This window comes from Molothrus ater, chromosome 21, assembly GCF_012460135.2.
Source record: "Molothrus ater isolate BHLD 08-10-18 breed brown headed cowbird chromosome 21, BPBGC_Mater_1.1, whole genome shotgun sequence".
Taxonomy (NCBI): domain Eukaryota; kingdom Metazoa; phylum Chordata; class Aves; order Passeriformes; family Icteridae; genus Molothrus; species Molothrus ater.
This window is the reverse complement of record NC_050498.2, coordinates 165,190-187,167: the sequence shown is the minus strand read 5'-3', so window position 1 is coordinate 187,167 and position 21,978 is coordinate 165,190. Positions and strand designations below refer to the sequence as shown.

At 47.1% G+C, this 21,978-nt stretch overlaps 1 protein-coding gene across 1 annotated transcript; it reads left to right on the top strand.

Moving 5' to 3' along the window:
- Window positions 1–1,565: 1,565 nt before the first annotated feature.
- FKBP6 (FKBP prolyl isomerase family member 6 (inactive)) lies at window positions 1,566–21,808 on the top strand. Its single transcript, XM_036395386.1, has 8 exons — window positions 1,566–1,830; window positions 3,199–3,288; window positions 3,868–4,070; window positions 5,222–5,341; window positions 6,307–6,501; window positions 6,784–6,893; window positions 10,159–10,246; window positions 21,385–21,808. Exons 1-7 carry the CDS (start codon window positions 1,566–1,568, stop codon window positions 10,232–10,234), a joined length of 1,059 nt encoding a protein of 352 aa, XP_036251279.1. The 3' UTR covers window positions 10,235–10,246; window positions 21,385–21,808.
- The last annotated feature ends 170 nt before the right edge of the window (window positions 21,809–21,978 follow it).

Sequence of the window (21,978 nt, the reverse complement as noted above, 5' to 3'; positions counted from 1 at the left end):
TGTCCTTGACTTCTCCTGGCCAAGCTGATGGGACCCTGTCAGACAAGGCAGCTCCTCAGGATGGGGACTCCAATGGCTCCCTTCCTGCAGCCTCAGCCCCTTCAGGATGTTCCTGCTCCCAGGGAAAGCTGGGCAGGCTTTTGTCCCCCTGTCCTGTCCCTGCCTGCAGCCTGGCATGGGCACACGCAGCACCAAGAGCAGAGCGGCCGTGTTTGCCTCCCACAGCAGCCAGGCTCTCCAAGTCCCTGTGGGGCTTCCTATCCCCACTGCAACAGAGAGAATCTTCTCAACAAAGCACATTGTTATCAGCTAAGTTTAAGATAACTTGACTTTAAGATATTGTTATCAACTAGGTTAACTTTGCTATTAATTACAATTTCTTTTCTTTTCTTTTTTTTTTGTTAAACCGGTGGGGTTTTTGTGATGAGGTGAAAACCTGTCATGCTTTTGGAAAAAAAAACAGAATTAAACCAAACAGTGCTCTAACTGCGTAGTGCAAGGCACAAGGAATTATTTTGTCTGATTGTGAAAAAATATAGTTCCTCATATAATAACTCCAGGTTTATCGATGTGTTTGGCTTATGAGCATCCCTCATACAAATCCCATAATGATCCCATCCCCTGGCTTCCCTCTTACCATCTCCTGGGGAGCTGGGGATGGTCCTGGCTTCTCCTTGAGGAATGTCCAATTTTGGGAATGTGGTGGTGGAAGGATCACCCTGGGGCTGTCAGCCAGCCTTACACTGAAGGTCTTTGAGACACAGCAAAGCAGAGGATGAAGCACTTTCTCTCCAAAGGGGGACTGGGGACAGGCTGTGGGGACCTCCCTCCCTCCCACCTTCTGTGAAGAAAAAACTTGGGTTTATGTTCTTTTGTAGTGATCTCAAAAATTCTCAAGAATGTGTGCTTATTTCTGCAGCTATTTTGCATTCTCATTAGTTTTGCATTTATACCATTTCAAGTGCCTGAAGAAGGCCAAACTTACCATCTTGTTCCAAACCAGTCGGATTTTTTGCCTGTGGTAGTTTTTGGGTGTTTGTTTGTTTGTTGTTTTGGTTTGTTTTTTGTTTGGTTGGTTTTGGGCTTTTGGGGTGGTTCGTTTTTGTTTTGGTTTGGTTTGGTTTTTTGTTTTGGTTAGTTGGTTGGTTGGTTGGTTGGGTGGGTGGGTGGGTGGGTGGATGGGTGGTGGTGGGGGTGGTTTTGGTTTTGTTTTCCCTTTGGTTTGGATTTTTGTTTGATTGGGTTGTGGTTTGGGTTTTGGGGGTTTTTTGCTTGTTTTTTTTTTTTTGTATAGTTGTTTGGTTGGGTTTTTTGATCGGCTGTTTTTGTGGGGTTTGGTTTTGGGGTCTTGAGTTTTGGGTTGGTTTGGGGTTTTTGTTCTAAAGAAATGAGGAAGGCAGTGCACACCGCGGACTACATCCCCCAGCGTGCACCGCGGCGCTCCGTGACGTTCCGCCTTCCGTTGGTGCTGCGCAGCCGCATGTCCATTCCCGCGTGGTCTAAAGCCGCGCGTTGGGCCGGCGCTGCTGCTCGGAGCGTGATTGGCTAGAGGCGCCGCGGCCATGATGGCGGGTGGCGCCGGCCGGGAGGGGCTCGGGGCCGGGGGGCGAGACCCGGACCCGGACCCGGCTTCGGCTTCGGCTTCGACTCCGACTCCGACGTGGGCTCTGGCGCCGATCCCAGCACCGACCCCGGCCTCGACACCCTCTTTATCTCTGGCCTCGGAGTCTCTGCAACCCCTGCAGGACCTGACCGGCGATGGAGGGGTGCGCAAGGAGCAGCTGCGCCCCGGCAGCGGGCAGCCCGTGCCCCCATCCGCCTCCGTGGCAGGTAGAGCCGGGTCTGGTGTCTCCGGAGCCTCCTGTGGGCCCTGAGAGGTCCCGTGGCCAGGGCCGGGCACCCCTATTAGGGATGTCCCAACTCTCTGGCACAGGTTGCCCAAGGAAGCTGTGGTTGCCCCATTCCTGCAAATGTTAAAGGCCATGCTGAAGCAACCTGCTCTACTTGGAGGTGTCCCTGCTCATGGGCAAGAGGTTGGACTGGGTGATCTTCAAGGTTCTTTCCAACCCAAACCATTCCACGATTCTTGCAGTCTCTCCAGGGCGGGTGCCTGGAGTGAGGCTGCCTGTGCTCGGCCTGGCTGCCCGGGGAGGTTCAGGGTGCTCTGCAGTAATGTTGTGCCTGAATTCACTGGTAGTGAATTCAGGCACAACAGTAGTTCAGGCACCAGTAACCATCTCCTGAGCAGCTTTTAAATAGGAATTGTTTCCTTTAGCCTGTGTTCAGCAGGACTAAGAACGTGAAAATCCGTGGAAGTGTGGGCTAGAGTGAGGATCTGGTGCTCATCTCTGTCACCTGTGTCTCTGTGTGAGGTTTGGTCTGTGTGGCTGGACCTGAAGTGGGTGCTGAGGGAAACAGGGCAGAGCCTGTGGGGGAAGATCCCCCAAGGCGCTAATGTTGACATGCCAGTGGCTGGCAAAAACCATAACAAGGACTTAAAAGTGCTGATATTGTACTACGGTGTGTCTCTGTTTCAGAAACTGTCTCCTCTCCTTATCAGTGTTTTAACACTTGGGATACCCTGTTTAACTTCTTGTGGCTGACACACTAAATGAAAAGGCATCTTGACCTTGAGGAATGAAGGATTTCTAGGGCCTACCTGTGCTCACAGAGAAGTTTGAAGTTGGAAGCAGTTCCTGAAGTGCAGGGCCCTGGTGCTGTGTCAAGAGAGGCCCATTACAACGTATTTTCTGAGGCAGAACTGGAGTTACAGATGCAGAGCTTGGGGTAGCAGTACATTTTTCCCCTTGTTCCTCTTTCCAGAGCTCCAGCTTTGGTTAGGGAATTATTTTTAAATATTTCTGCATATAACTGGGGCATTTTAATTTGCTCGGCTGAAGTTTCCAATTCTTAAAAGTGCAAAATCACATCTCTTAAATAGATTAGGACTGTGAAGCAGCTGCTTTGTCTGGGAATTATGCTAAAACACACAGCAGTTGACTGCTTGGATGTGACCAGGTTTTTGGTGTAAAACAGAAGGGGTTTTGCTGCCTCTGCTGTTCTATAGCAGAACGGAAAAGGAGAAGCAGGATAACTGGGTGGTTACAACTCTTGGTGTGCTCCTGATGTTGCTGTTATGGGATATGAAATCAACCTCTTGCTTTTCCTTTCTACCCACTACTCGCTTTGGCTGTACAGTGAAGTACTCTGGGTACCTAGGAAATTGGAATAAGCTCTTCTGTTCAAATGGGAACAGCAAGTATCCAAGGCTGATGAAACTTGGAAAAGGTAGGTTTGAGCCACAAACTTTGTTCTGGGGCTTGGGATTGTAATAAGGCATTTTGGGCCCTGGGGTTGTATTAAGGCATTTCAGTTTAAATGCTGTTTGGTGTCTTTAGGTTGTTTGAAGCCTTTAACACTTGTTTATGGAGTCCAAAATCCTCCTGGTTCACGTGGGAGATGGAATCTGGACCTGCTCACCCTCTGCCTGGGAATGGTAGGGAGGTGTTTCCCACCTGCCCTCAGGTAGTTTTAAATCTCTTGAGAGGAGATGATTTCCAGGCTGGACAGGCCTTTTAGTATGCTGGTCTAGTGAAAGGTGTTCCTGACTGTGGCAGGGCTTGGACTGGATGCTTGGCTTGGACTAAAGCCCCTTCCAATTCCCACTCTGGATTTGCAATGCCATGTGCTCAATCCCACAGCAGCAGTACCCCTGATAATCCTTTCTGGAGCAACTGGCTGTTGTAGTTGCTGAGACAGGAGCTCCCAGGGATTTTTTTTCCATCAGGCTTAAGGAGAAGTCATTGTTTGGTGTGTGAGGGTGTTGATGTTCGTGAACTTCACATGTCCCACCCCTCGTTGTGACAGACATCACCCTGTGGGGGCTGGAGATCGGGCTGCTGTCCATGACCAAGGGAGAGGCTGCACTGTTCGTCCTCACTCCAGAATACGCCTATGGCCAGCGGGGCTGTCCTCCCTCCATCCCCCCAAACACCACGGTCCTCTTCAAGGTGGAGGTGTTGGACTTCATAGACTCAGAGGAGTGCGACACCTTCTTTGAGTTGACTTGCGTGAGTTCTTTTAATAAGGCTTGAGACCGGAATCTGGAGGGTGAACCATCATTGTCCTGTCTCACAGTTGCTGTGGCTTGTGTGTTACATGTGTTCATGTGAATGCTGGTGCAAGTATCTAGTCCCTGGGCTCCCAGCTCTGCTCTGATCCACATGCCTGCCTTTTGTGTCCCTCCATGTCTTTCTCTGTTTGCCCTCCCATGCAGAGGGAGAAGGCGGGATCTGCCTTTGTTTGCTCCTCTGTGCTGGAATGGCTCCCATTTATTTTTAGTTTTACCAGAAACCTCATGGTTGCACTAGAGGGCAGCAGCTTCCAGGAATTTCTTTAAGGAACAGTAAGGAGCTGACTGTTACAATCCTCTTCAGTCTGCAGTGTCCCAGTGCCCCACCAGCCCTCACCCTTTGTCTCTGCCTCCTGGCTCCTCTCCCAAGTGCTCCCTCTTTTTTCCTTCCTGGTGAGTTACAGTGCTATTGTTAATTAACCTTTCCATGTCAAGGGCTTTGGGCTGTGGTTGTGGGTCAGTGAGTGGAAGCAGAAGCTAATGGGGGAGCCCCTCTAGCCCCTGCACAGGTAAATTTTCCCCAAAGCCCTGTGAGCAAACCAGACTTGTTGTGCTCCCTCCTTGCCCACCCATTTTGGCTGACTGACCCCTCTCTATGAACTGGTTCCAACTTGCAGACCCAGAAGAAAACCTGTGCCTCCATTTTTATCTTTTTTTTTTTTTTTTTTTAATGATTACTGGGATTTTTGTTTTGCTGTTTGGTGTCTTTGGGAGTGTTAGGCTGTCCCAGAGCTGGCCTGAGAGCGATTAGAGCAATGGAATGTTTCGAGCAGCTTTGTGCCAGTGTCAGCATTTGTGTTAACTCAGCTGTGTGCTGAAGGAGTTGAGCAGGTTTTAAGAACACATTCCTGCTTTTTTTCAGTCCCCCTTTAGGCCTGAGGAGCTTCCTGACCTCTTTAGTGGAATAATCAGCACAAGAACACTGTAATGTTTCAGCCTGGCTGGGGAGATACCACGTGGTGGTGGCCTGGCCTTGGTAAGGACCTGGCTTCTGCTCTGTGAATAGGAAGGAGCTGTTCAGGACTGTCCTGTGAGTTCTCTGCCTGTTTTCTTTAGTTTGAGCTGAAATTCAGATATTTCTTCACACAGGAACAGCGGGATAGACTTCCTCTAGAAAAGGTGTTGAAAGTGGCAGCGACAGAGAGAGAGTTTGGCAACTACTTCTTCTATAAGCAGCGCTTCAAGATTGCCAAGGACAGATACAAGAGGGTATGGCACCAGGAAGATGTGGGGTGTGCTTTGGGAAAGCTTTGGAAGAAGGGATTATTTTAGCTCACCACAACAGGTACAGGCTAGAGATCAAATAGCTTTATGGTATTTTTCCAGGCATAGTTTGTTACTTTAGAACAAGGCTTGCACACCTGGTTTTGTGTGAGCAGCAGTGGTAAATTAAGGAATAGTCACAGAATCATTTTGGCTGGAAAAGTTCTCTGAGACAACAAGTCGAACTGTTTCCCAGCGCTGCCAAGGCCACCACTAATCTATGTCCACAAGTGCCACATCCACAGGGCTGTTAAATCCCTCCAGGGATGGGGATTCCACCACTGCCCTGAATAGCCTCTGTGCAAGGGCTGGACAGCACTTTCAGTGGGAAACTTTTCCCCAGTATCCGTCCTGAACCTCCTGTGCTGCAACTTGAGGCTGTTTGTCTTGTCCAGCTATCTGGGGGCAGAGCTTGACCCCCATCTGGCTGCACCTTCTTGTCCAGGAATTGTAGAGAGTGAGAAGGTGATCCCCCCTAATCCTTTTTCCTAGTCTGAGCCTCTCTAGCTCCCTCTCCTGGCAGGGTAAACGCTCAGTTATTCTCAAACTGGAAGGCATCTGCTACTTTTTCAGAGGTAGAGATGATTCAAAGTTGCTTTTGCTTGGATTTTTGAAACAAAAGTAATTTGACTTGCCTTCTCCCCTGTAAAATATCCATATTAAGTCTGAGTCCTGGGTCCTTTTTTTTTTTATTCTTCTGCTTTCCATGGTAAGTTTCTAAACCTGTGGTCATATGGTCAGCATGACTAGTCATGCTGAGAATGCCATGCCCTGTATTTAGAGTTTTGATTGTTACTACTTTTTAGTGACCTAGGTGAACAGAAATATGGGTGTAGCTGCTGAATGAGATGGATTTCTCACTTTCCATGATGGATTTGTTGTGCACTGGCTGGTTTTCCCTCTCTGCTCAGGCACTCTCCATCCTGGGTCGCAGCTCTTCCAGTAAGACAGAGCAGAGCCAGATCAACGCTTCCAAACTGCTGCTGTTCCTGAACCTCTCACTCACTTACCTGAAACTGGAACGTGCTGACCGAGCTTTGAAATACGGGGAGTTGGCCTTGGAGATGGACCAAGGAAATGCCAAAGCGCTCTTCAGGTGTGGCCAGGTGGGCAAATAAATCATTATGGAACATCCTGGCCTGGTTGTAGAGGGAGCCCAGAATGAACTGAATCTCTGAATTCTGGGCTGCTGCAGTAGTCAAGGTGGTTTGTCTGCATCTGCCCTTTTGGACAGTCTGGCTCTCTGGAAATGTGTCACATGAGCTTTTCCTGGAATGTTCCTGAATTACTTTTCTCTGTCGCAGGAAAGTTTGTTTTGGCACGAGGCCCAAAGAAGGGCAGCAGGTCTGTATTTATCTTGTGATGCATCTAACTTCTTTCCATGATAGGCTTGTCTCTACATGAGGGAGTACAGCAAATCCCGGGATTTCCTGGCCAGAGCTCAGTGCATCCAGCCCTTCAACCGTGATATCAACAATGAGCTGAAGAAGTTAGCAAGGTGAGAGCCCTCCTTTCTATACCTGGGGAAGAGAGAGAGTGTTTGGACAGGCTGTAATACCCATTCCAAAATATTTAAAATATTAAAAAAAACCCCAAACTATTGGGTTAATAAGTGACTTGGGAAAATGCATGTGGAGAAAACAGCTTGAAACATTTTTCTGGCCCAGAAGCTGCAAGTGAGGAGCTCAGAGCACCATGTATTTCTTTGGTGGGATGTATGTTTCCTGACTTGTGAGCAGATCAGGGTAAGGACAGGGATGTGGGAGCTACTAAAATACCTCAAATCCAGTGAAATATGATGAGACTCATGATCCAGCTGGTAATGTTCTCAATAAGTATGATTTTCATTCCCTTTAAGATGTGTTGGTTATTTTCAGCAAGCTGCATGTGCTTCAGTGCACAATACTAATATTCATTGAAAGTGAATTTCTTGCCATCTTGGAGATAATAAATGAACAGCCCTGAAGATGAACTCTCCCTTTCCCCACAGGCTGAGTTAAGGACTATCCTGCCAGCTTTTAGTCATGTCCCCACCCCACCAAAACATGACTAATGCTTGTCTATGGCCTCATGATGCTCTTCCTTTGAAACTGCCAAAAGCATTAGGTTTTTCCCAAAAGTGTGTGCTGTCCTCCTGGCACTGTTTACTGAGGCAGGAGCAATGCTGTCCTCAGCTCTGGAGCTCACAAAGCAGCCCTTGAATATGAACCCTCTTCTATATGTCAGTGCCAGGCACTTGCAGAAAGGCAGCAGTAACACCTAAAAAGAGTGATTGGTGCTGCTGGAAATGCCAGTCTGGCTGAGTGCCTTTTGCCAGGGGATATGTTGGTGGAGGGCTGTTCTGTCCTGTGTATTCATGTTGTCTTTAAATAGTGTGTCATAACACTGAGTCTGCAAATGTGTTCTGTTACTTCCAAAGCACAAAGAGCTTGAAGGTGGTAGTATTAGCTGCTGGTCTGGAAATTTTAAATTAATCTCTTATATTCATCCTGATCTCCCACTGGGTATGGAGCTACCAAATTGTCCACTGAGAGTGGGGAGTTCTAAACTAGATCTGGCTGGCTGCTCTTGGAGGCTAGTATATGTATAATGCTAGAAGGCCTGATTCTAGAAGCCTCATGTATTCACTTAGATTTGTTTGAAATATTTTGGTAGATAAAAGGGAAATTTTGCTAATGGTGTTTAGGTGGTGTGGCTGGAAAGCAACAAGACATTTCTGCCTTTGTCAGCTCCAGCTCTGTAGAGAGCAGCATGTTCAGTGAGTGTGCATGTGTCAGAATTGAGTGCACCTTAAACCACTCTTGTCCCGGAGTTCCTGCTTTGCTACCTGTTAAAACTGGTGTACTTTTTGCTTTTAACCATGCAATGGTTTGGGTTGGAAGGGACCCTAAAGCTCATTCCACTGTCATGGGCAAAGACTCTTTTCACCATACCAGGGTGCTCTAAGCCCTGTCCAACCTGGCATTTAACACTTCAGGGATGGGGTGGCCACAGCTTTTCTGTGCAACCTGTGCCAGGGCCTCCCCACTCTCACAAGGAAGAATTTCTTCCCAGTATCCCATCTAACCTTGCTCTCTGGCAGCAGGAAGCCATTCCCTCTTCTCCTTGTCCAAAGTCCATCTCCAGCTCTCCTGGAGCCCCTTTAGGCAAAGGAAGGTATTCTGAGGTCTTTCTGGAATTCTTTCCAGGTAAACACCTTTGCTCTTCCAGCCTGTCTTCAGAGCAGAGGGGCTCCAGCCTTTGGAGCATCTCCATGGCCTCCTCTGGACTTGCTCCAGCAGCTGTATGTGTTTCCGGTGCTGGAGGCAGCACTGCAGGAGAGGTCTTTTGCCTGTGACAAAGAGTGGAATTAGTGTGAAACAGATGAAGCAAGTGCTACCGGGTGTTGGTAATGAGGCCTTACCTCTGGCTAGATATGTAATGTTGCCAGCCTGCCCTTGCCTGAGAACTTGTAGTGTGATCTGACAAATGAAATATGATTCAAAATCTTGTTTTTAGTGGCTTTTCACTTCCTTACTGAGTACATTTGTACTTTGTTAAATGCAATGTTGTGTGGTAATCAGCAAGCTCCCTTTTGCTGTCTAAACCAAAGCTTTGGAATGCATCTGTTTACTGGCTGAAACAGATTCTTGCCAAAATCTCCTGGAGAACAACAGGTGGAATCCAAGGTGAGAGGTATGTAGAATGTGGCTGGTACCAGCTGTGGTGGATTTGGTGCAAATTCTGCTGCTGAATCTAGGAATTCTATTGGAAGGCTTGCATTGCATCAAAACCAGAATGAATTTAGGTTCTTCCAATATCTGGTATTAATCTGTTCCTCCAAACAAGGGCTCTTGGATTTCCTGCTGTCATAGGTGTGGGAATGTGCCAGCTACGGGTGGGCATCCTTGGTCAGCTTCTGTGTGAGACTTACCAGGAGAGATTTGTTGTGCTGGGATTTCATACTCTCTTGAGGTTCCGGGCCCCAAGGGTGCCGAGGGCTGGGGCTGAGAGAACCTGAGCCAGCCTCTCACTGGGGCTGGTTCTAGTGTGTTGCACAAAACCCTTCGCTTTTGGCCTTATATGGCAGCAGATGCAGGAAAGCCGAACTCATGGGCAGCCACTGATCCTGGGAACAGTGTTCCCAAACTGACTCAGCCTGCAGCTCAGGGATTCCTTACCAGTGAGGTGAGAGCATAGAGAGCAGAGGATACTGTGCTTGGGAAAGTTCAAGTGGAGCGGGCTGCAAAGCTTTTGCCATCCTGTCCACTGGCAAGGAAGAGAGAGCAGAGGAAGATACATTTCCTTGTCATCCACTTAGTCCAGACACAAATCCCCGCTGTCTCCTTCCCATCCTCTGCCCAGATCCTATATCTACGGTAGATATCCTGCTGTATGGTAGTTGGACAGTGTCTCCTGGGTGCTAAAAGAACTTGCATAAGGACTCACAAAAGTATCCCACGGCACACAGGTGGGGTTCCTCTGCACTGTCCCATGTTTCCAGAACTAGTGTAGGGAGCACCTGTCTAAGGAGGCAAATGATCTAATTAGTCCCGAGCAGAGCAGAGATCCAAGGTCTGGGGATGAGACGTGACATTTCCAGCTCTCTTTCCCTGACATTGCAAAAAGAAGGGCTTGGAGGAGCTGTGTCTGTGCTGCCAGCACAATTTTCCATCATGTTAATTTATTTATATCCAGAAAATAACATTATTTTCAGGTTGTGACACTGAGGGTGGCACAGACAGTCTCCAGCCCCTGACGCCATCCTGTACTCTACTTTGCAGATACTACAAGGAGTACATGAAAATGGAGAAAGAAATGTGCTGCCAGATGTTTGACCCTCTCAATTCTTATGGCTGAGAAGAAATCAAGGTAACCAGATTTTGAAAAGGGCTGAACTCTCCCAAAACATGTCATGCCTGTAGTGTTCTCAGGTGGGGAACTTGCTTCTCTTCTGTGGGGTAGGCTTTTGGAGGCAAAATGGAAAGTGGTGGGAGTGTGTGGAGAGGAAGGGCAGGATGGGGGGTGGAATACTGCTACATCATCATCTTGAAGAATCTTTCTTGTGAGGCAAAGCATGTGTGGGACAGGGACCTGGAACTGGCGGCAGCTGAGTAAGTTTGGTTTGTTGTTTCCTGTGCTGCTCATCCCAGCTCATTCCTGGTCAGAGCCAGGGGCTGAAATAGCTCTACTTGTAGAGCTATTTCAGCCCCTGTAGTCTTGTTTCTCTGCCAGTTAAAAGAAAAGGAAAAAAAAAGAAAAGTTCCTGTCAAACTTAAGAATTGGATTTCCTCCTCCTCTCCAGCACTTCTGTCTGGAGCTGTTGGAATGCCTCACTTCAGAAGAATCTAAATATTTTATTTCTGGGGGTTTTTTAAGTATTAAAAGAGGTCTGTTTGGATAGAAAACTTCAAGTAAATGTTTTGGACTCTTTAAAGCCTTAAATCTTCTAGCAAAATTGACAGGTTTATAAATGCACAAAGGCTCTTTGATCCATCTTTTTTTCCTCAAAATCTTCAGCGGGGGTGCAAGCAAGAGCAGAAATCTTTTCTGGTCTCTTGCTTTGGGGGAAACCCTAGGGAAAGAATTCTGGAAAATGACAAAATCCTTCTGTCATGAACCATCCCGAGCTCAGGGCCATCAGTTTGCTGCTGTTGTCTCTCCTGCAATGCAGACAGTACCTCTTTGCTAGCAGAAAATTAATATTGGCAGCCTTTCCATCAGCTCTGGTGTTTTAAGGTTGTCTCTTTGTGCTTGTGAGGAAGCTAAGGCAGTGTTTGAGGAAGAGGTTGGATTGAATGCTCCTTCCTAAAGGAACACAACCTTCTCCTGACTGGACATGATTCCTTATCTCTTTGGACATCTGGACATCGTCTGGACATCTCCTTGCCTTTACTCTTCCTGCTGCTCCTTGCTCTGGTCGATGCTGGGCATGTGACCTCAGAGCACAAGTCATCCTGCCCTGGGTTTGGGATGAGACTTTAGTAAGTGTGTTAGCAGGTGCCTGCCCCCTGGAGAGGAGCTCTGAAAGGGGTTGTAAGACTGATGAGGTCTTGTGCAGAAAGTCTGTGGCTCTAGAGTTGGCAAGAGGCCCTGATTTTCTACTTGCTGTGTTTCAGGAAATTGCAGTTTGGAAGCATATAGGATCTTGGGTCTCATCCCTGGTGGTGTCTGACCTGGGAAGCTCTTGTGGGGGTCTGGGATTACCTGGGCGTGGTTTGTGGTAGGAGTCAGGGTGATTGTGGTGATCTGCTGGGTCACCAGACAGGTCGTCCCCAGGAAGGTTGTGTGGCTTCTCGTTTCCCACAAAGCATCGTGTGAAGATGCTGATTTCCAAACATCTGCTGTAAGTAAAACCAGTGATTTTGGTTAGAGGAGACTGAGAAGTACAAAGGAAAAGGGCGAACTCTCTCCTGTAGGCAAGCTTAAGTGCTGGGCTGAACTGCTTATCAGCCAATTTATCCACTGACTTCTGTGTATGGAGTTCACCCACCTTACACAGCTGATGGGTAGCTGTCAGTCAAAAATATTTCCAGGCTTCCTTGAAGTTGATTTTTGTTGTAGTATTAAAAGGAAACTAAGTCTCCCAGATGAACATAAGTCACTGAGACCCAAACAAAAATCTACTGTTCATTCATGGCAAAAGAAGTCCTTTGCTGGAGGAAGTTCCTGCAGGGCCTTGTGTGAGCTGAAGGTTGTGCTGCTGCTTTAAAACTTCATTATACATTCAGAGAAGAGCAAAGCAGTTCCAGCAGGAGCTCCTCCTCCCTATCAAAGACACTGGGAATTGGTCAGAATTGAGGCAGAACATTCTTTAGTGTTTTCCAACAGCTTTGTACCAGTTAAGTTTAGAGTACAGGCTGTACTGGGGCAGTTTGGCAGGCCAGCTTCATCCATTCTCTTAGACACTGAGTGAGGAGATGGGCTGGAAATGCTGTCTGCAGTCCATGGTTAATGGACCAGTGGAATCACAAAAGTTATACAAAACCTCCCTATATACCAGCTGACAGATGTTTGTAAAGCACTGAGCTGACCTGTGGTCCAGCTCTTGAATGGCTCAGAGCTGTAGTTGTAGTATCTCTTCCCTCCTGAACATTGCTGCAGCCATCCCTTGCTTCACAGCTCTTTCCAAGCTGAGACTGCTATGCCTTTGCTGAACCCTGCTGTGTTCCAGGAACAAAGTTCATTTCTCTGTACTAAATAATCCAGAGGTTTGTATAATTACACTCAAATCTGGGTTTGAGCATTGATGCTTAAACCCAGTTTGATGCACCTGAGCATCTTCCTTCTGCCTGATATTTTTGCAAGGGATTTTGTAATGATAGGGCAGAGGAGAATGACTTTAAGCTTTAAGGACTTCAAGAGGGAAGATTCAGATTTGATATAGGGAGGAAATTCTTTCCTGTGAGGTTGGTGAGAGCCTGGCACAGGTTGCTCAGAGAAACTGGAGCTGTGCCATCTCTGGAAGTGTTCAAGGCCAGGCTGGATGTGGCTCTGAGTACCCTGGTCTAGTGGAAAGTGCCCCTGTCCATGGCAGGGAGTGAAACCAATGGGTTTTAAGGTCCTTTCCAACCCAGACTATTCCATGATTTCTGTAGCCCCTGCCAGCTGTAGAGCCCAGTTCTTCCAATTGCCACAAATATCTTCCTCAGAACACATTTCCTACCTTTTCAATGGAATTTTGGGTCAGAATAGATCTCCCTTTGGCTAAATGCAAGGCTGCTTGTGGTGCTTCTTGGGGGAATTCGGAAGTACTCAGAGGGAGACAAAAGCACAAACTCCTTTTTAAATCCATCCTGCTGCAGTTGCTTCTAAATCTCTTGGCTCTCAAGCTGGCCCCTCTGAGGGTCTGGTTTATTCACCTGTCTCTGTTCACTTTGTGTGGTGCAGGTATGTAGAGCCTAGTTTCCTGGGATGTGCAGAGCTTTAAGTCCTCCTTGGTGTTCCCTGAACTGCAGAATGGTGGGCTGAGGCCTCTGGCTTTTTGGAGCATTTTATTATGTTTTGATTGAAAGACCTATCAGGGAAAAAAAAAAAAGAACTTTCCCATTGTTTTGTTGTTGTGGACTCTCTCTCATAAGAGAACTAAATCATGAGGACTGGGGACAACTTCCCTAAGAATGTCTGGATTCTAGTAGAGGGTCCTTGGTGATAGTTCTGTCCCAGGAGGATGAGTCTCTGTGCTCTTATTTTTGGCTATAGGTGAGCCAGAGTTTTGAAAGCTTGTGTCTGATATGTATCTCAGCTCCCTATACAGGAGAAGTGGTCCCAGGAGTTGGGAACACACAGGGAGATGTGCCAGTGAAAACAAACAAGACTGAAATTATGACAGGAAACAGTAACTTTGCAGTCAAACTGGTGATTACCATGAATAGCAAGTTCTATCAGTTCTGGAGGCATCAATTGGTGAGAACTGGCTGCAGAACTGAGGCTGTGTCACCAGGTAGAAGTGGCTATAATTGGGCTTAAAATCAGCAGCAGTTGCCAGTTGAACTGACCTACTAAGCTGCAGGAGACTTGCAAATAAACTGAGAAGTCTGTGTATTACACAATCAAACTCCTGCCTTGGGAAAGCTCCAGACTTGGAGCAAGTTGCTGTTTATTCCTTTCCCTCCTGCTCTCTCTTATTCCGGAGCAGAGCTGAAATGTACCTCCTGCTGATTTTGTTCCTCCCCACTGCGGCTGAACAACAGAGAACCAGCGATTCACTGCTCCTTTAGAATATGCAAATTCCTGTCCCACTGAGGTGTCCTGTGCTGCAGAGGAAATTAGGTCTCTGCTTTCTGCTGAGCCTTGCCAGGTGAGGGGAAGGCTTGAAGGAAGACTTAATTAAGCATTCTCCTTGTTAAGCAAAGGAAGGAGAAAGGTTCTAATGAGGTTGTTGAGTTCTGTTTTCCTTCCAGCTCTCTCCTCTTCTAGCATCTTGCACTTTTTTCTGAGGATTTCTGCAGTTCCTGCCTGCAGTAGTACCTGCGATACCTCTCTGGAAGGATCTTGGGCTCTGATCTCTTCTGGAAACTGAAGAAATTACTGTGGCGCCTGGTTTTAGGGATCCCTGTAGGGGACATACTGGACATAGGTCTGGATGCACTAGGGCTGGCTTTGCCTAGACTGGGAGGACTGGCCAGGACTTAGAAGCCACAAGGTGATGTGAAATGGAAAGGAAGAGACCTGTGCAATATCCCAGTGTCCTACTGTGCCTGTCCTTCAAGGCTGTGGTGAAGTATTGTTCCCCAGCCTTATCCAAGGATGGGCCCTCTGCTGTTCTCTCTGATTTAGGAAGTGCCTAAAGCCTGTAATTTCCTTTTGTGCTCAAACACAAGGCTCCCAGGTGGGGTAGGAGCAGATTCCTGGCTACAGTGCTGAAAGGAAACTTTGCTGACAAGAGACTGGGGCCAGGTGGGGTTGGGCTCTGCTCTCAGGTGATAAGTGACAGGACATGGGGAAACAGCCTCAAGTTGTACCAGATTTAGATTGGATATTTGGGGAAATTTCATGGAAAGGGTTGTAAAGCATTGGAGTAGACTGCCCAGAGCAGTAGTGGAGTCACCTTTCCTGTAAGTGTTCCAAAAATGCGTGATGTGGGACTTCAGGACACGGTTTAGTGGTGAACGTGGTGGTGCTGCATTGATGGTTGGACTTGATCTTAGAGGGTTTATCCAACCTTCTGTGTTTCTGTTCTCCTCCAGCTCCTGCCTGTTAAAGGTCACCTGGCACTGGTCCTGGGAAGACCAGGCTGAGACCCCAAGGGATATCCCTGTGTGAGGTTTTACTTCTCAGAGCCTTTGCCAGCAGCTCTAATATAAAATATTGTGGTGTTACAAATCAGTAGAACATGAAAAAGGTGCTGGGCTCTTTCCATTCCCATGATAACAGCTGGTTTATCATGCAGGTGGAGTTTAAACAGACTTGGCTATGTGTAAGATGGGAATTTCTTTATGAAGTTTTAGCTTTGCAGAGCACTCAGAGTCACTATCCCTCACTTCCCGCAGCAAGGAGGCACATGATTATCCTAAGTTTTTCTCTGACTTATAATTTTTTCAGGCCTCCTTTCTCTCCTTGAGTTGCTCCGTCTGGGCACCAGTCCTGCTGCTTTGAAGGCTCCAGACCTTCCCTTTGAACTAACAGAAGAGATGTCTTTGTCCTTTTTTTCTTAGTCTTTAATCCAGGGATTTTAAGTGATCATGGATACTTATTACTGTCCTGATGCCCTTCAGGGGAAGTGCTCTCCTGGTTATGAGAGGGTGTTGGTGCTAGTCTGAATCCTGCAACCTGCCAGCTCTGCTTTAGTGAGCAGTGAAACACCAACAAACTTGAGCAGAGTTTTAAATGCTCTAATTGGGCATTGCAGTAGCTGTGATGATACAGGAGCAGCTGAGGTTAATGTGATGAGTGCTGAGGGCCCTCAAAAGTGTTCATTGTGGTTTTGAGAAACACTCATCTGCTTGTGAGCTCCTAAGCCTTGTTCACCCTTGTTCACTTGTGCATGGAATCACTGAATCACGGAGTTGTTAAGGTTGGAAAAGCCCTCTAAGATCACAGAGTCCACCTGATCCTCCAGCACTGCCAAGGCCACCACTAACCCATGTCTCCAAGTGTCACATCCACACATCTCTTAAACCCCTCCAGGGATGGACACTCTACTGGCCTGGGGAGTTGTGTCAGTGCCTGACCAACCATCCTGTGAAAAAAATGTCAATATCCAAACTAAACCTCCCCTGGCACAGCTTGAGGCTCTTCCTTCTTGTTCTGTCCCTTGTTCCTTAGGGGCAAAGCCCAACCCCCACCTGGCGGCCCCTTCCTTTCAGGGAGCTGTGTAGAGCCAGAAGGGCCCCCCGAGCTGAGCCCTTCCCAGCTCCCTCAGCTGCTCCATATTGGAGTGTCTTTTCCATCATCAGCAGCACAGAGCAGCTGATGGAATTGGGGGCTGCATCCCTGCTGGAACAGCATCTGGGCACTAGCAGGTGTGTCTGACACAGTGGCAGGAGCACTTTGCAAGCAGGTGATGGTTTTGGCTATCAGCACCGGGAAGTCCCCCCAAGGGCTCCATATTTAGGGAATGAACTTTTAGGAAGTCTTTTTGCTTCAGATGCAGGGAGTGTCTTGGCACTGTTGAGAGTTGGTTTGCAGAGCTCAAGAGTTACTTCCAGTAAGGATAGAACATGACCTTAATGTGCCTCTTGTGCAGCCCACCCTGCTTTATCAGGGGCTGTTGATTCCATAGAATGCTGAACATTATTGTCGTAGAGGTTATCTGAGCACTTGAAGGACTGGGAGCTGCTCCGAGGATCAGTTTCAGCCCCCACTTGCTGGGTGAAGTCCTTCCTGAGTCAGAAGTGTCTGTTGATGAGTTCATCATTTCTTTCACCTTCCCATAATCGTTCCTCTTATGGGACCTCTTGCTCTCTGAAGAAGATCTTCTGTTGCTTTGGCTGAATGCTGTTTTAAGGGTTTGTTTGTTTTAAGGTATGCTTGGGAAAGAGCTCTGCTTTATGTTCTTTTTGCTTTATGTATTCTTGTCTTATCCCAGATCTAAGCAGACTTCACAGCCCTTCCTTCCATTACTTTAGGTTTGGGATGGTAGTGCATGTCATCAGCATTCAGGGCCTTTGGAGTCAAGACTTGTTACAGATCTCTGGAGAATTCCTCCTGCCACAGAGTGTCTCTCTAGCATACATGCGGCTCTTGGAACTCACTGTGGATCTTTTGCAGAGCTGAGAATCTTTGTAAATTGACTTGGAAAAAAAGTCCAGAGGAAAAAATGTGTGTAAGTGCAGATCTTGAGATGACAGTTGACGTTTATGTGGCTTGGCTTTAGAAAAGAGGAGCAGCATATCTGTTCCTTCCACTTTCTTCTGTGGATTTGGGCATCTGTGATAGGACTCTGACTTTGGATGTGGGAAGGGCGGGTGTCTGTGCTTGTGTGCTGCCATGCTCTGAGAATATATCCACAGCCACCTCAACCATTGGAGTGGCTGCTTGAAGTCCTCACAGCTGGACATCCCTAAAGAGCACTTACAGAGAAAAGAGGAGGGCATGGCTGACTGCAGAGCCACTTCCACAGAGAGCATATCAGTGGTCCCTAATTAGGGAATTTTCTCCCTAAGGCATGTCACCTGCTCAGAGAAAGCTCCCTGGGATGGCAGTGCCTCATGCCCAGATAAATCAGGACAGGCTGGTGTTGTAAATAGCTGTTCCTCTCCTGGTGTCAGGGTGGATTGCCCAGCACCTAATGTTATCAGCTGCTGAGAGCACGCTGGTGCTGCTGGAATTTGATCTCAGCACTCTAGAGCACTGCAGCATTAGAAACCTCTCATGGAGTCCATGAGATTGTTCCCTCCTGGTTGCAGTGGTTTTTTCTCCAGAGTGTCAGTGCCTGTGGGACTGGTCAGGCTCTGAGTGAAGAGCATTTCTCAGGCAGTTGCTGTTCACGGTTTTGGCTCTTTGCTGATGTGTGCACATAACATCTGCTTTCCCAGCCAGGCTCATGTGGAGCTGCAGTGTTAGGATGTGCTTTATCCTTCTGGCTACTGAGTCACAACTTCCCTTCCTTTCTTCTCCATGCTCAGTTGTGAATCCCATTTAGATCTGAACCGAAGCATTGAAGAGGAGATGTTCTGTTTCCCCTAAGAGAGGAGGCTGCATTTCTGTGAATATTGTTTGAGGTCACTTTTCTGAGATGCGAACACTTTCCAGACTGCCACCACCAACCCGATTTCTTGGATACTTGCCTTGAGGAGCATTCTTCTCACTGAGGGTTGCCCAGTGCAGCACTCTGGGAGCTACTGCCTCAAGGCATGGGGACAGTGAGGGCTGAACTGGCAGAAACCATGGTTAAGTGCACAATTCTGAGTTTTCCAGTTTCCTCATGTTTTGACAGGAACTTTATCTGCTGTGTTTGGTGCCTCCCTACAGCCTTTCTAGAGATGGAGGCAGGAAAGGGGGAGCTGGGGAAGATGGACCTGCAGTTTTTTATGCAGAAAAGCAGCTTAAAAAAATTGTAAAGCCTTACTTAAGCATTAACTGTTAAATGTGGCTTTAATGCAGAGTAAAGGTGATATAATTATGATTATAAATGACCTGTGACCTGGTGTGTTACTCCCTATGAATTGATGATCAGCTTTGTAGTTCAAAGGATGAGTTAAAATAGCTGAGACCAACAGGCTTGTGTGTGACCTTTGAAATCTGAATGTGCCTTGCTGGATTTCATGGCTGAGTTGCTGCCAACCTGCTGTAGTGAAGGAAACAAACCTTGGAGCAGGGCTCTTGTTGGAGTGTGCTATGCTTCTCCATCCAGGAGCAGCACTGGTATTGAACCTTATCCAGCTGCTCTGTCTACAGGGTCCTGTGATTCCCCTCTACTTCTCTTCTGATTGTGGAGCCATTTGGTGGAAATGAAAGAGATAAACTGGTCAAACACTCCCTGAAATGACTTTAGGATTTCAGTTTTAATATTTTTTTAATTAGCTGCATGTAAAGACTTTATTACTTCAAATAGCAGCCATGAAACCAGAAACCTCTTGGTCTGATCCTTTATTTTCCTGGTGTATAAGAAGCCTCAGTTAGCTGTAGGCTCGTTCCAAATTAGACACTCCAAACCCCAGCTAACAGCTGGTGGGAGCACCAAGTGATCAGCTTTGAAGTATGCCTGTTGGGAACATGAGGAGGAACTGCTGCGCCGGGTTGGGATTAGACTGACAAGGAGCAGAGTGGAAGTCAGTTGTATTTTAGGAGGAGCAAGGGTGCTTTAGTTTAACAATACAGAGAACACTGTAGCACATCCAAGAATAAGGATTCCTTTTTCCCACTTGAAGCCTTTCTTTCCTTCTCCTGGTTGAAGAACTTTCTGCTGTGAACTGGAGAAATTATTTATGTTTTTCTCCTTCTGATTCATTTTCAAAGAGGAGATCAGCTGAAGTGTCCTTTATGGACTTCCTTTCCCCCTTTTCCTGGAAAGTGCTGCCAGCCTGGACTGACAACTGATATCTTTGTGTGTCAGGAACCTCGTGTACCCCCAAAGTTTTGGAAGTTTTGGCAGTACAAGGGGGCCTATTAAACGAGGCTGTAGCATGGGATTTGGTGAGTGCACTAACTCTCCATTTGTGGTAGGCTGGAAGTCTCATTCCTGTGTTTCTGACAGTATTAAAAGTTCCTCAACTCATTTGTGCTTTTATTCTCCTTACCTTTAAATTGGGGACAGCCCTTGTAGGAGGCACATTGTGCTGACTCAGGCCCAGTTTTCTGGCAGGGTGGCCCTTGGTCATAGGTTCTGTGTGGCTCTGAGCCCATGGACTGATGATCCCATTGCTCCAGGGTCATCAGAGGAAGATGAGTCATTAGGGGTGGGCTGGAGAGTCTTGATGTTCCTCAAAGCCCCAGTTATTCAGTGATCCTGTGGTGCCTTTCAAGGATGTATAATGAATGAGGTGTGGATTTTGAGCATCATGTGATGCTTCATCTTCTCCTCTTTTAGTATGTAAAGAAGCTATTTCCCTCACAGTTCTTGGTTCTTTTTTTTTTTTTTTGCCTCCTGGTTAGCAGCCTGTAACTCAATATCCTCTAAGGAACAGGCTTTCCTATTTTGCTACCAGTAATTTGATTTACATGTGCTGGAATGGCCACTGCAGCTGAGCTGGCTGGGTCAGCTGTGGTGGCATGCAGATGCTGGAAGAGTATAAAAATGGGTTTGGGCTCCTGGTATTCCTGAGCTGTGAGCAGATCATGCACCTTTTGGATGGTATCCTTTGATACTCAGAGCACCTGTAGGTGACAGATGCTGGGTTGTTCTGGGGAAAGGTTTCTAAGGATTTTCTTGGGTTTTCATTTATTCTGTTTTTCCTTCTGCTGGTAATCCTATGGATGAGAGAGGGACAAGGCTTATGTTCCAACAGTATTTTGGTGTCTTTTGTGCTCACAAATTGGGGAAATACTTCCAGTAGGAGTTTTTCTGTGTTGGTATTTGAGAGGAGCCACTTGCAGCTACATCAAGGACAGCAGGATGTGACCTGTGGCACCAGACACAGGGAAAGGTGCTGATTCTGTCTGAGGACCAGGGAGGGGAAGGTGCTGTTTCTGTAGGAGCAGAGGGAAAGCCCACCTGGGAGAGGCACTAGAGGAGCAGATGAGCTTTTGGCAACAATGTCAGTGAAGCCATTAGAAGGTGTGAGGTAGGTGAGCCAAGTCCTGATCAGTAACCAGAGAGGCTCCCCTTTCAAGTTTAGAGCTGAGGAGGGAGGAATCATCACTTAAAAACAGTCCTGGTTCTTACCCAGACCAAGCTGATGCTGCACCAAGATATGAATTTCCTTCTGGTTACCCTAGAGAAGGGGGAGGTATGGGTGGAGGCTGAGATGAAATAAAGAGGTTTTGCTGGATGTGGAAATTGTCATTTCCCTTGCCAGGGCTTCAAGACTGTCAAGGACCCAACTTGCAAGTGATGGGGTGAGGTAAACAATTGCCCAAAGTGCTGGGGGTGCTCTGTGATCCATTGTTGCGATGCAGCCAGATGGCCAAGCCTTCCAGTGCTCCTGTCCTGCAACAGGAAGGGGCTGGGAGCGGGGAAATATGGGAAAAAGCAGTAGAAATCTGGGTTGAAGAGAAATTCCTGTTTGTCATACAAAATTCACCTTTCTCCCAAAGGCAGAGTAAGTATCCAGGCTTCAGTTTCCCAGCACAGGAAAAGTGTAAGTGATGGGAAGCATGGATGACCCTGCATAGGAAGGGAGGTTGCCCAAGGAGTGCTTTGGGGTTTTCCCTGAGGGGCCTGACTTGTTTTTAGTTCTTGTCACTTAATGCTCTGTTTTCTCCAAGTCTTTCATGAGGAAGTTGAATGGATTTTAAGGGGATTTTACTGTGTTTGTTCCATTTGTGCTAATCTGTGGAATTCTAGGTGTTTCTTTCAGGGTCACTGGAGGTGTGTGCTGGTAACCATGGATCATTGAGAGCTGAAATTCAATAAACTGTGCAGGTGATGCTGGGGAAACACTGACTGTGATACTTTGTCATCCTAGGACTGTTGCAGCTGTCCACCTTTTGGCACATGGAGATCTCAGCATCACATACAAGTTTTGGGAAAAGGGGCAGGAGCACTGTCTTACTTCAAGAGACTGAAGTGAAGGTTCAGTGTTTATACACAACCTGATTTTCCTGAAGTTTGGTTTGTTTGCTATGTTTTGAGGCAGTTTCCAGAATAATTGAATCCGTGCTGTTGGAGAGAGGAATGGGTCTGTGTAAATTCCTTCTCTTCTCCCATGCACACTGTTTGAAGAAAACTTTTTCCTGATGTCCTGCCTCTTACAGGTAGATGCCAGGCTGCTTTCAGGAAATTTGTAAGGGGGAGGAGGATGCCATGAAGTTTTCTATTTACACAGGTTGATCTTAAAAAAATATGTTTGATATTTTTGTTCTGAGGAAATAAACCAACCTGAACATTAAAGCTGGCAGGACTTGTGCCAATGTATTGCACAAATAAAAGTGATTGCAAGAGTGATTAATGCCTGAAATGAACTGGAATTTGGAATGGGGTTTGTAGAGCTGGCTCCCTTCGTGGGTGACTGGTTGTTGTACTCTTTGTTTTGGCTGAATGTTCCTGTGAATGTTGATGC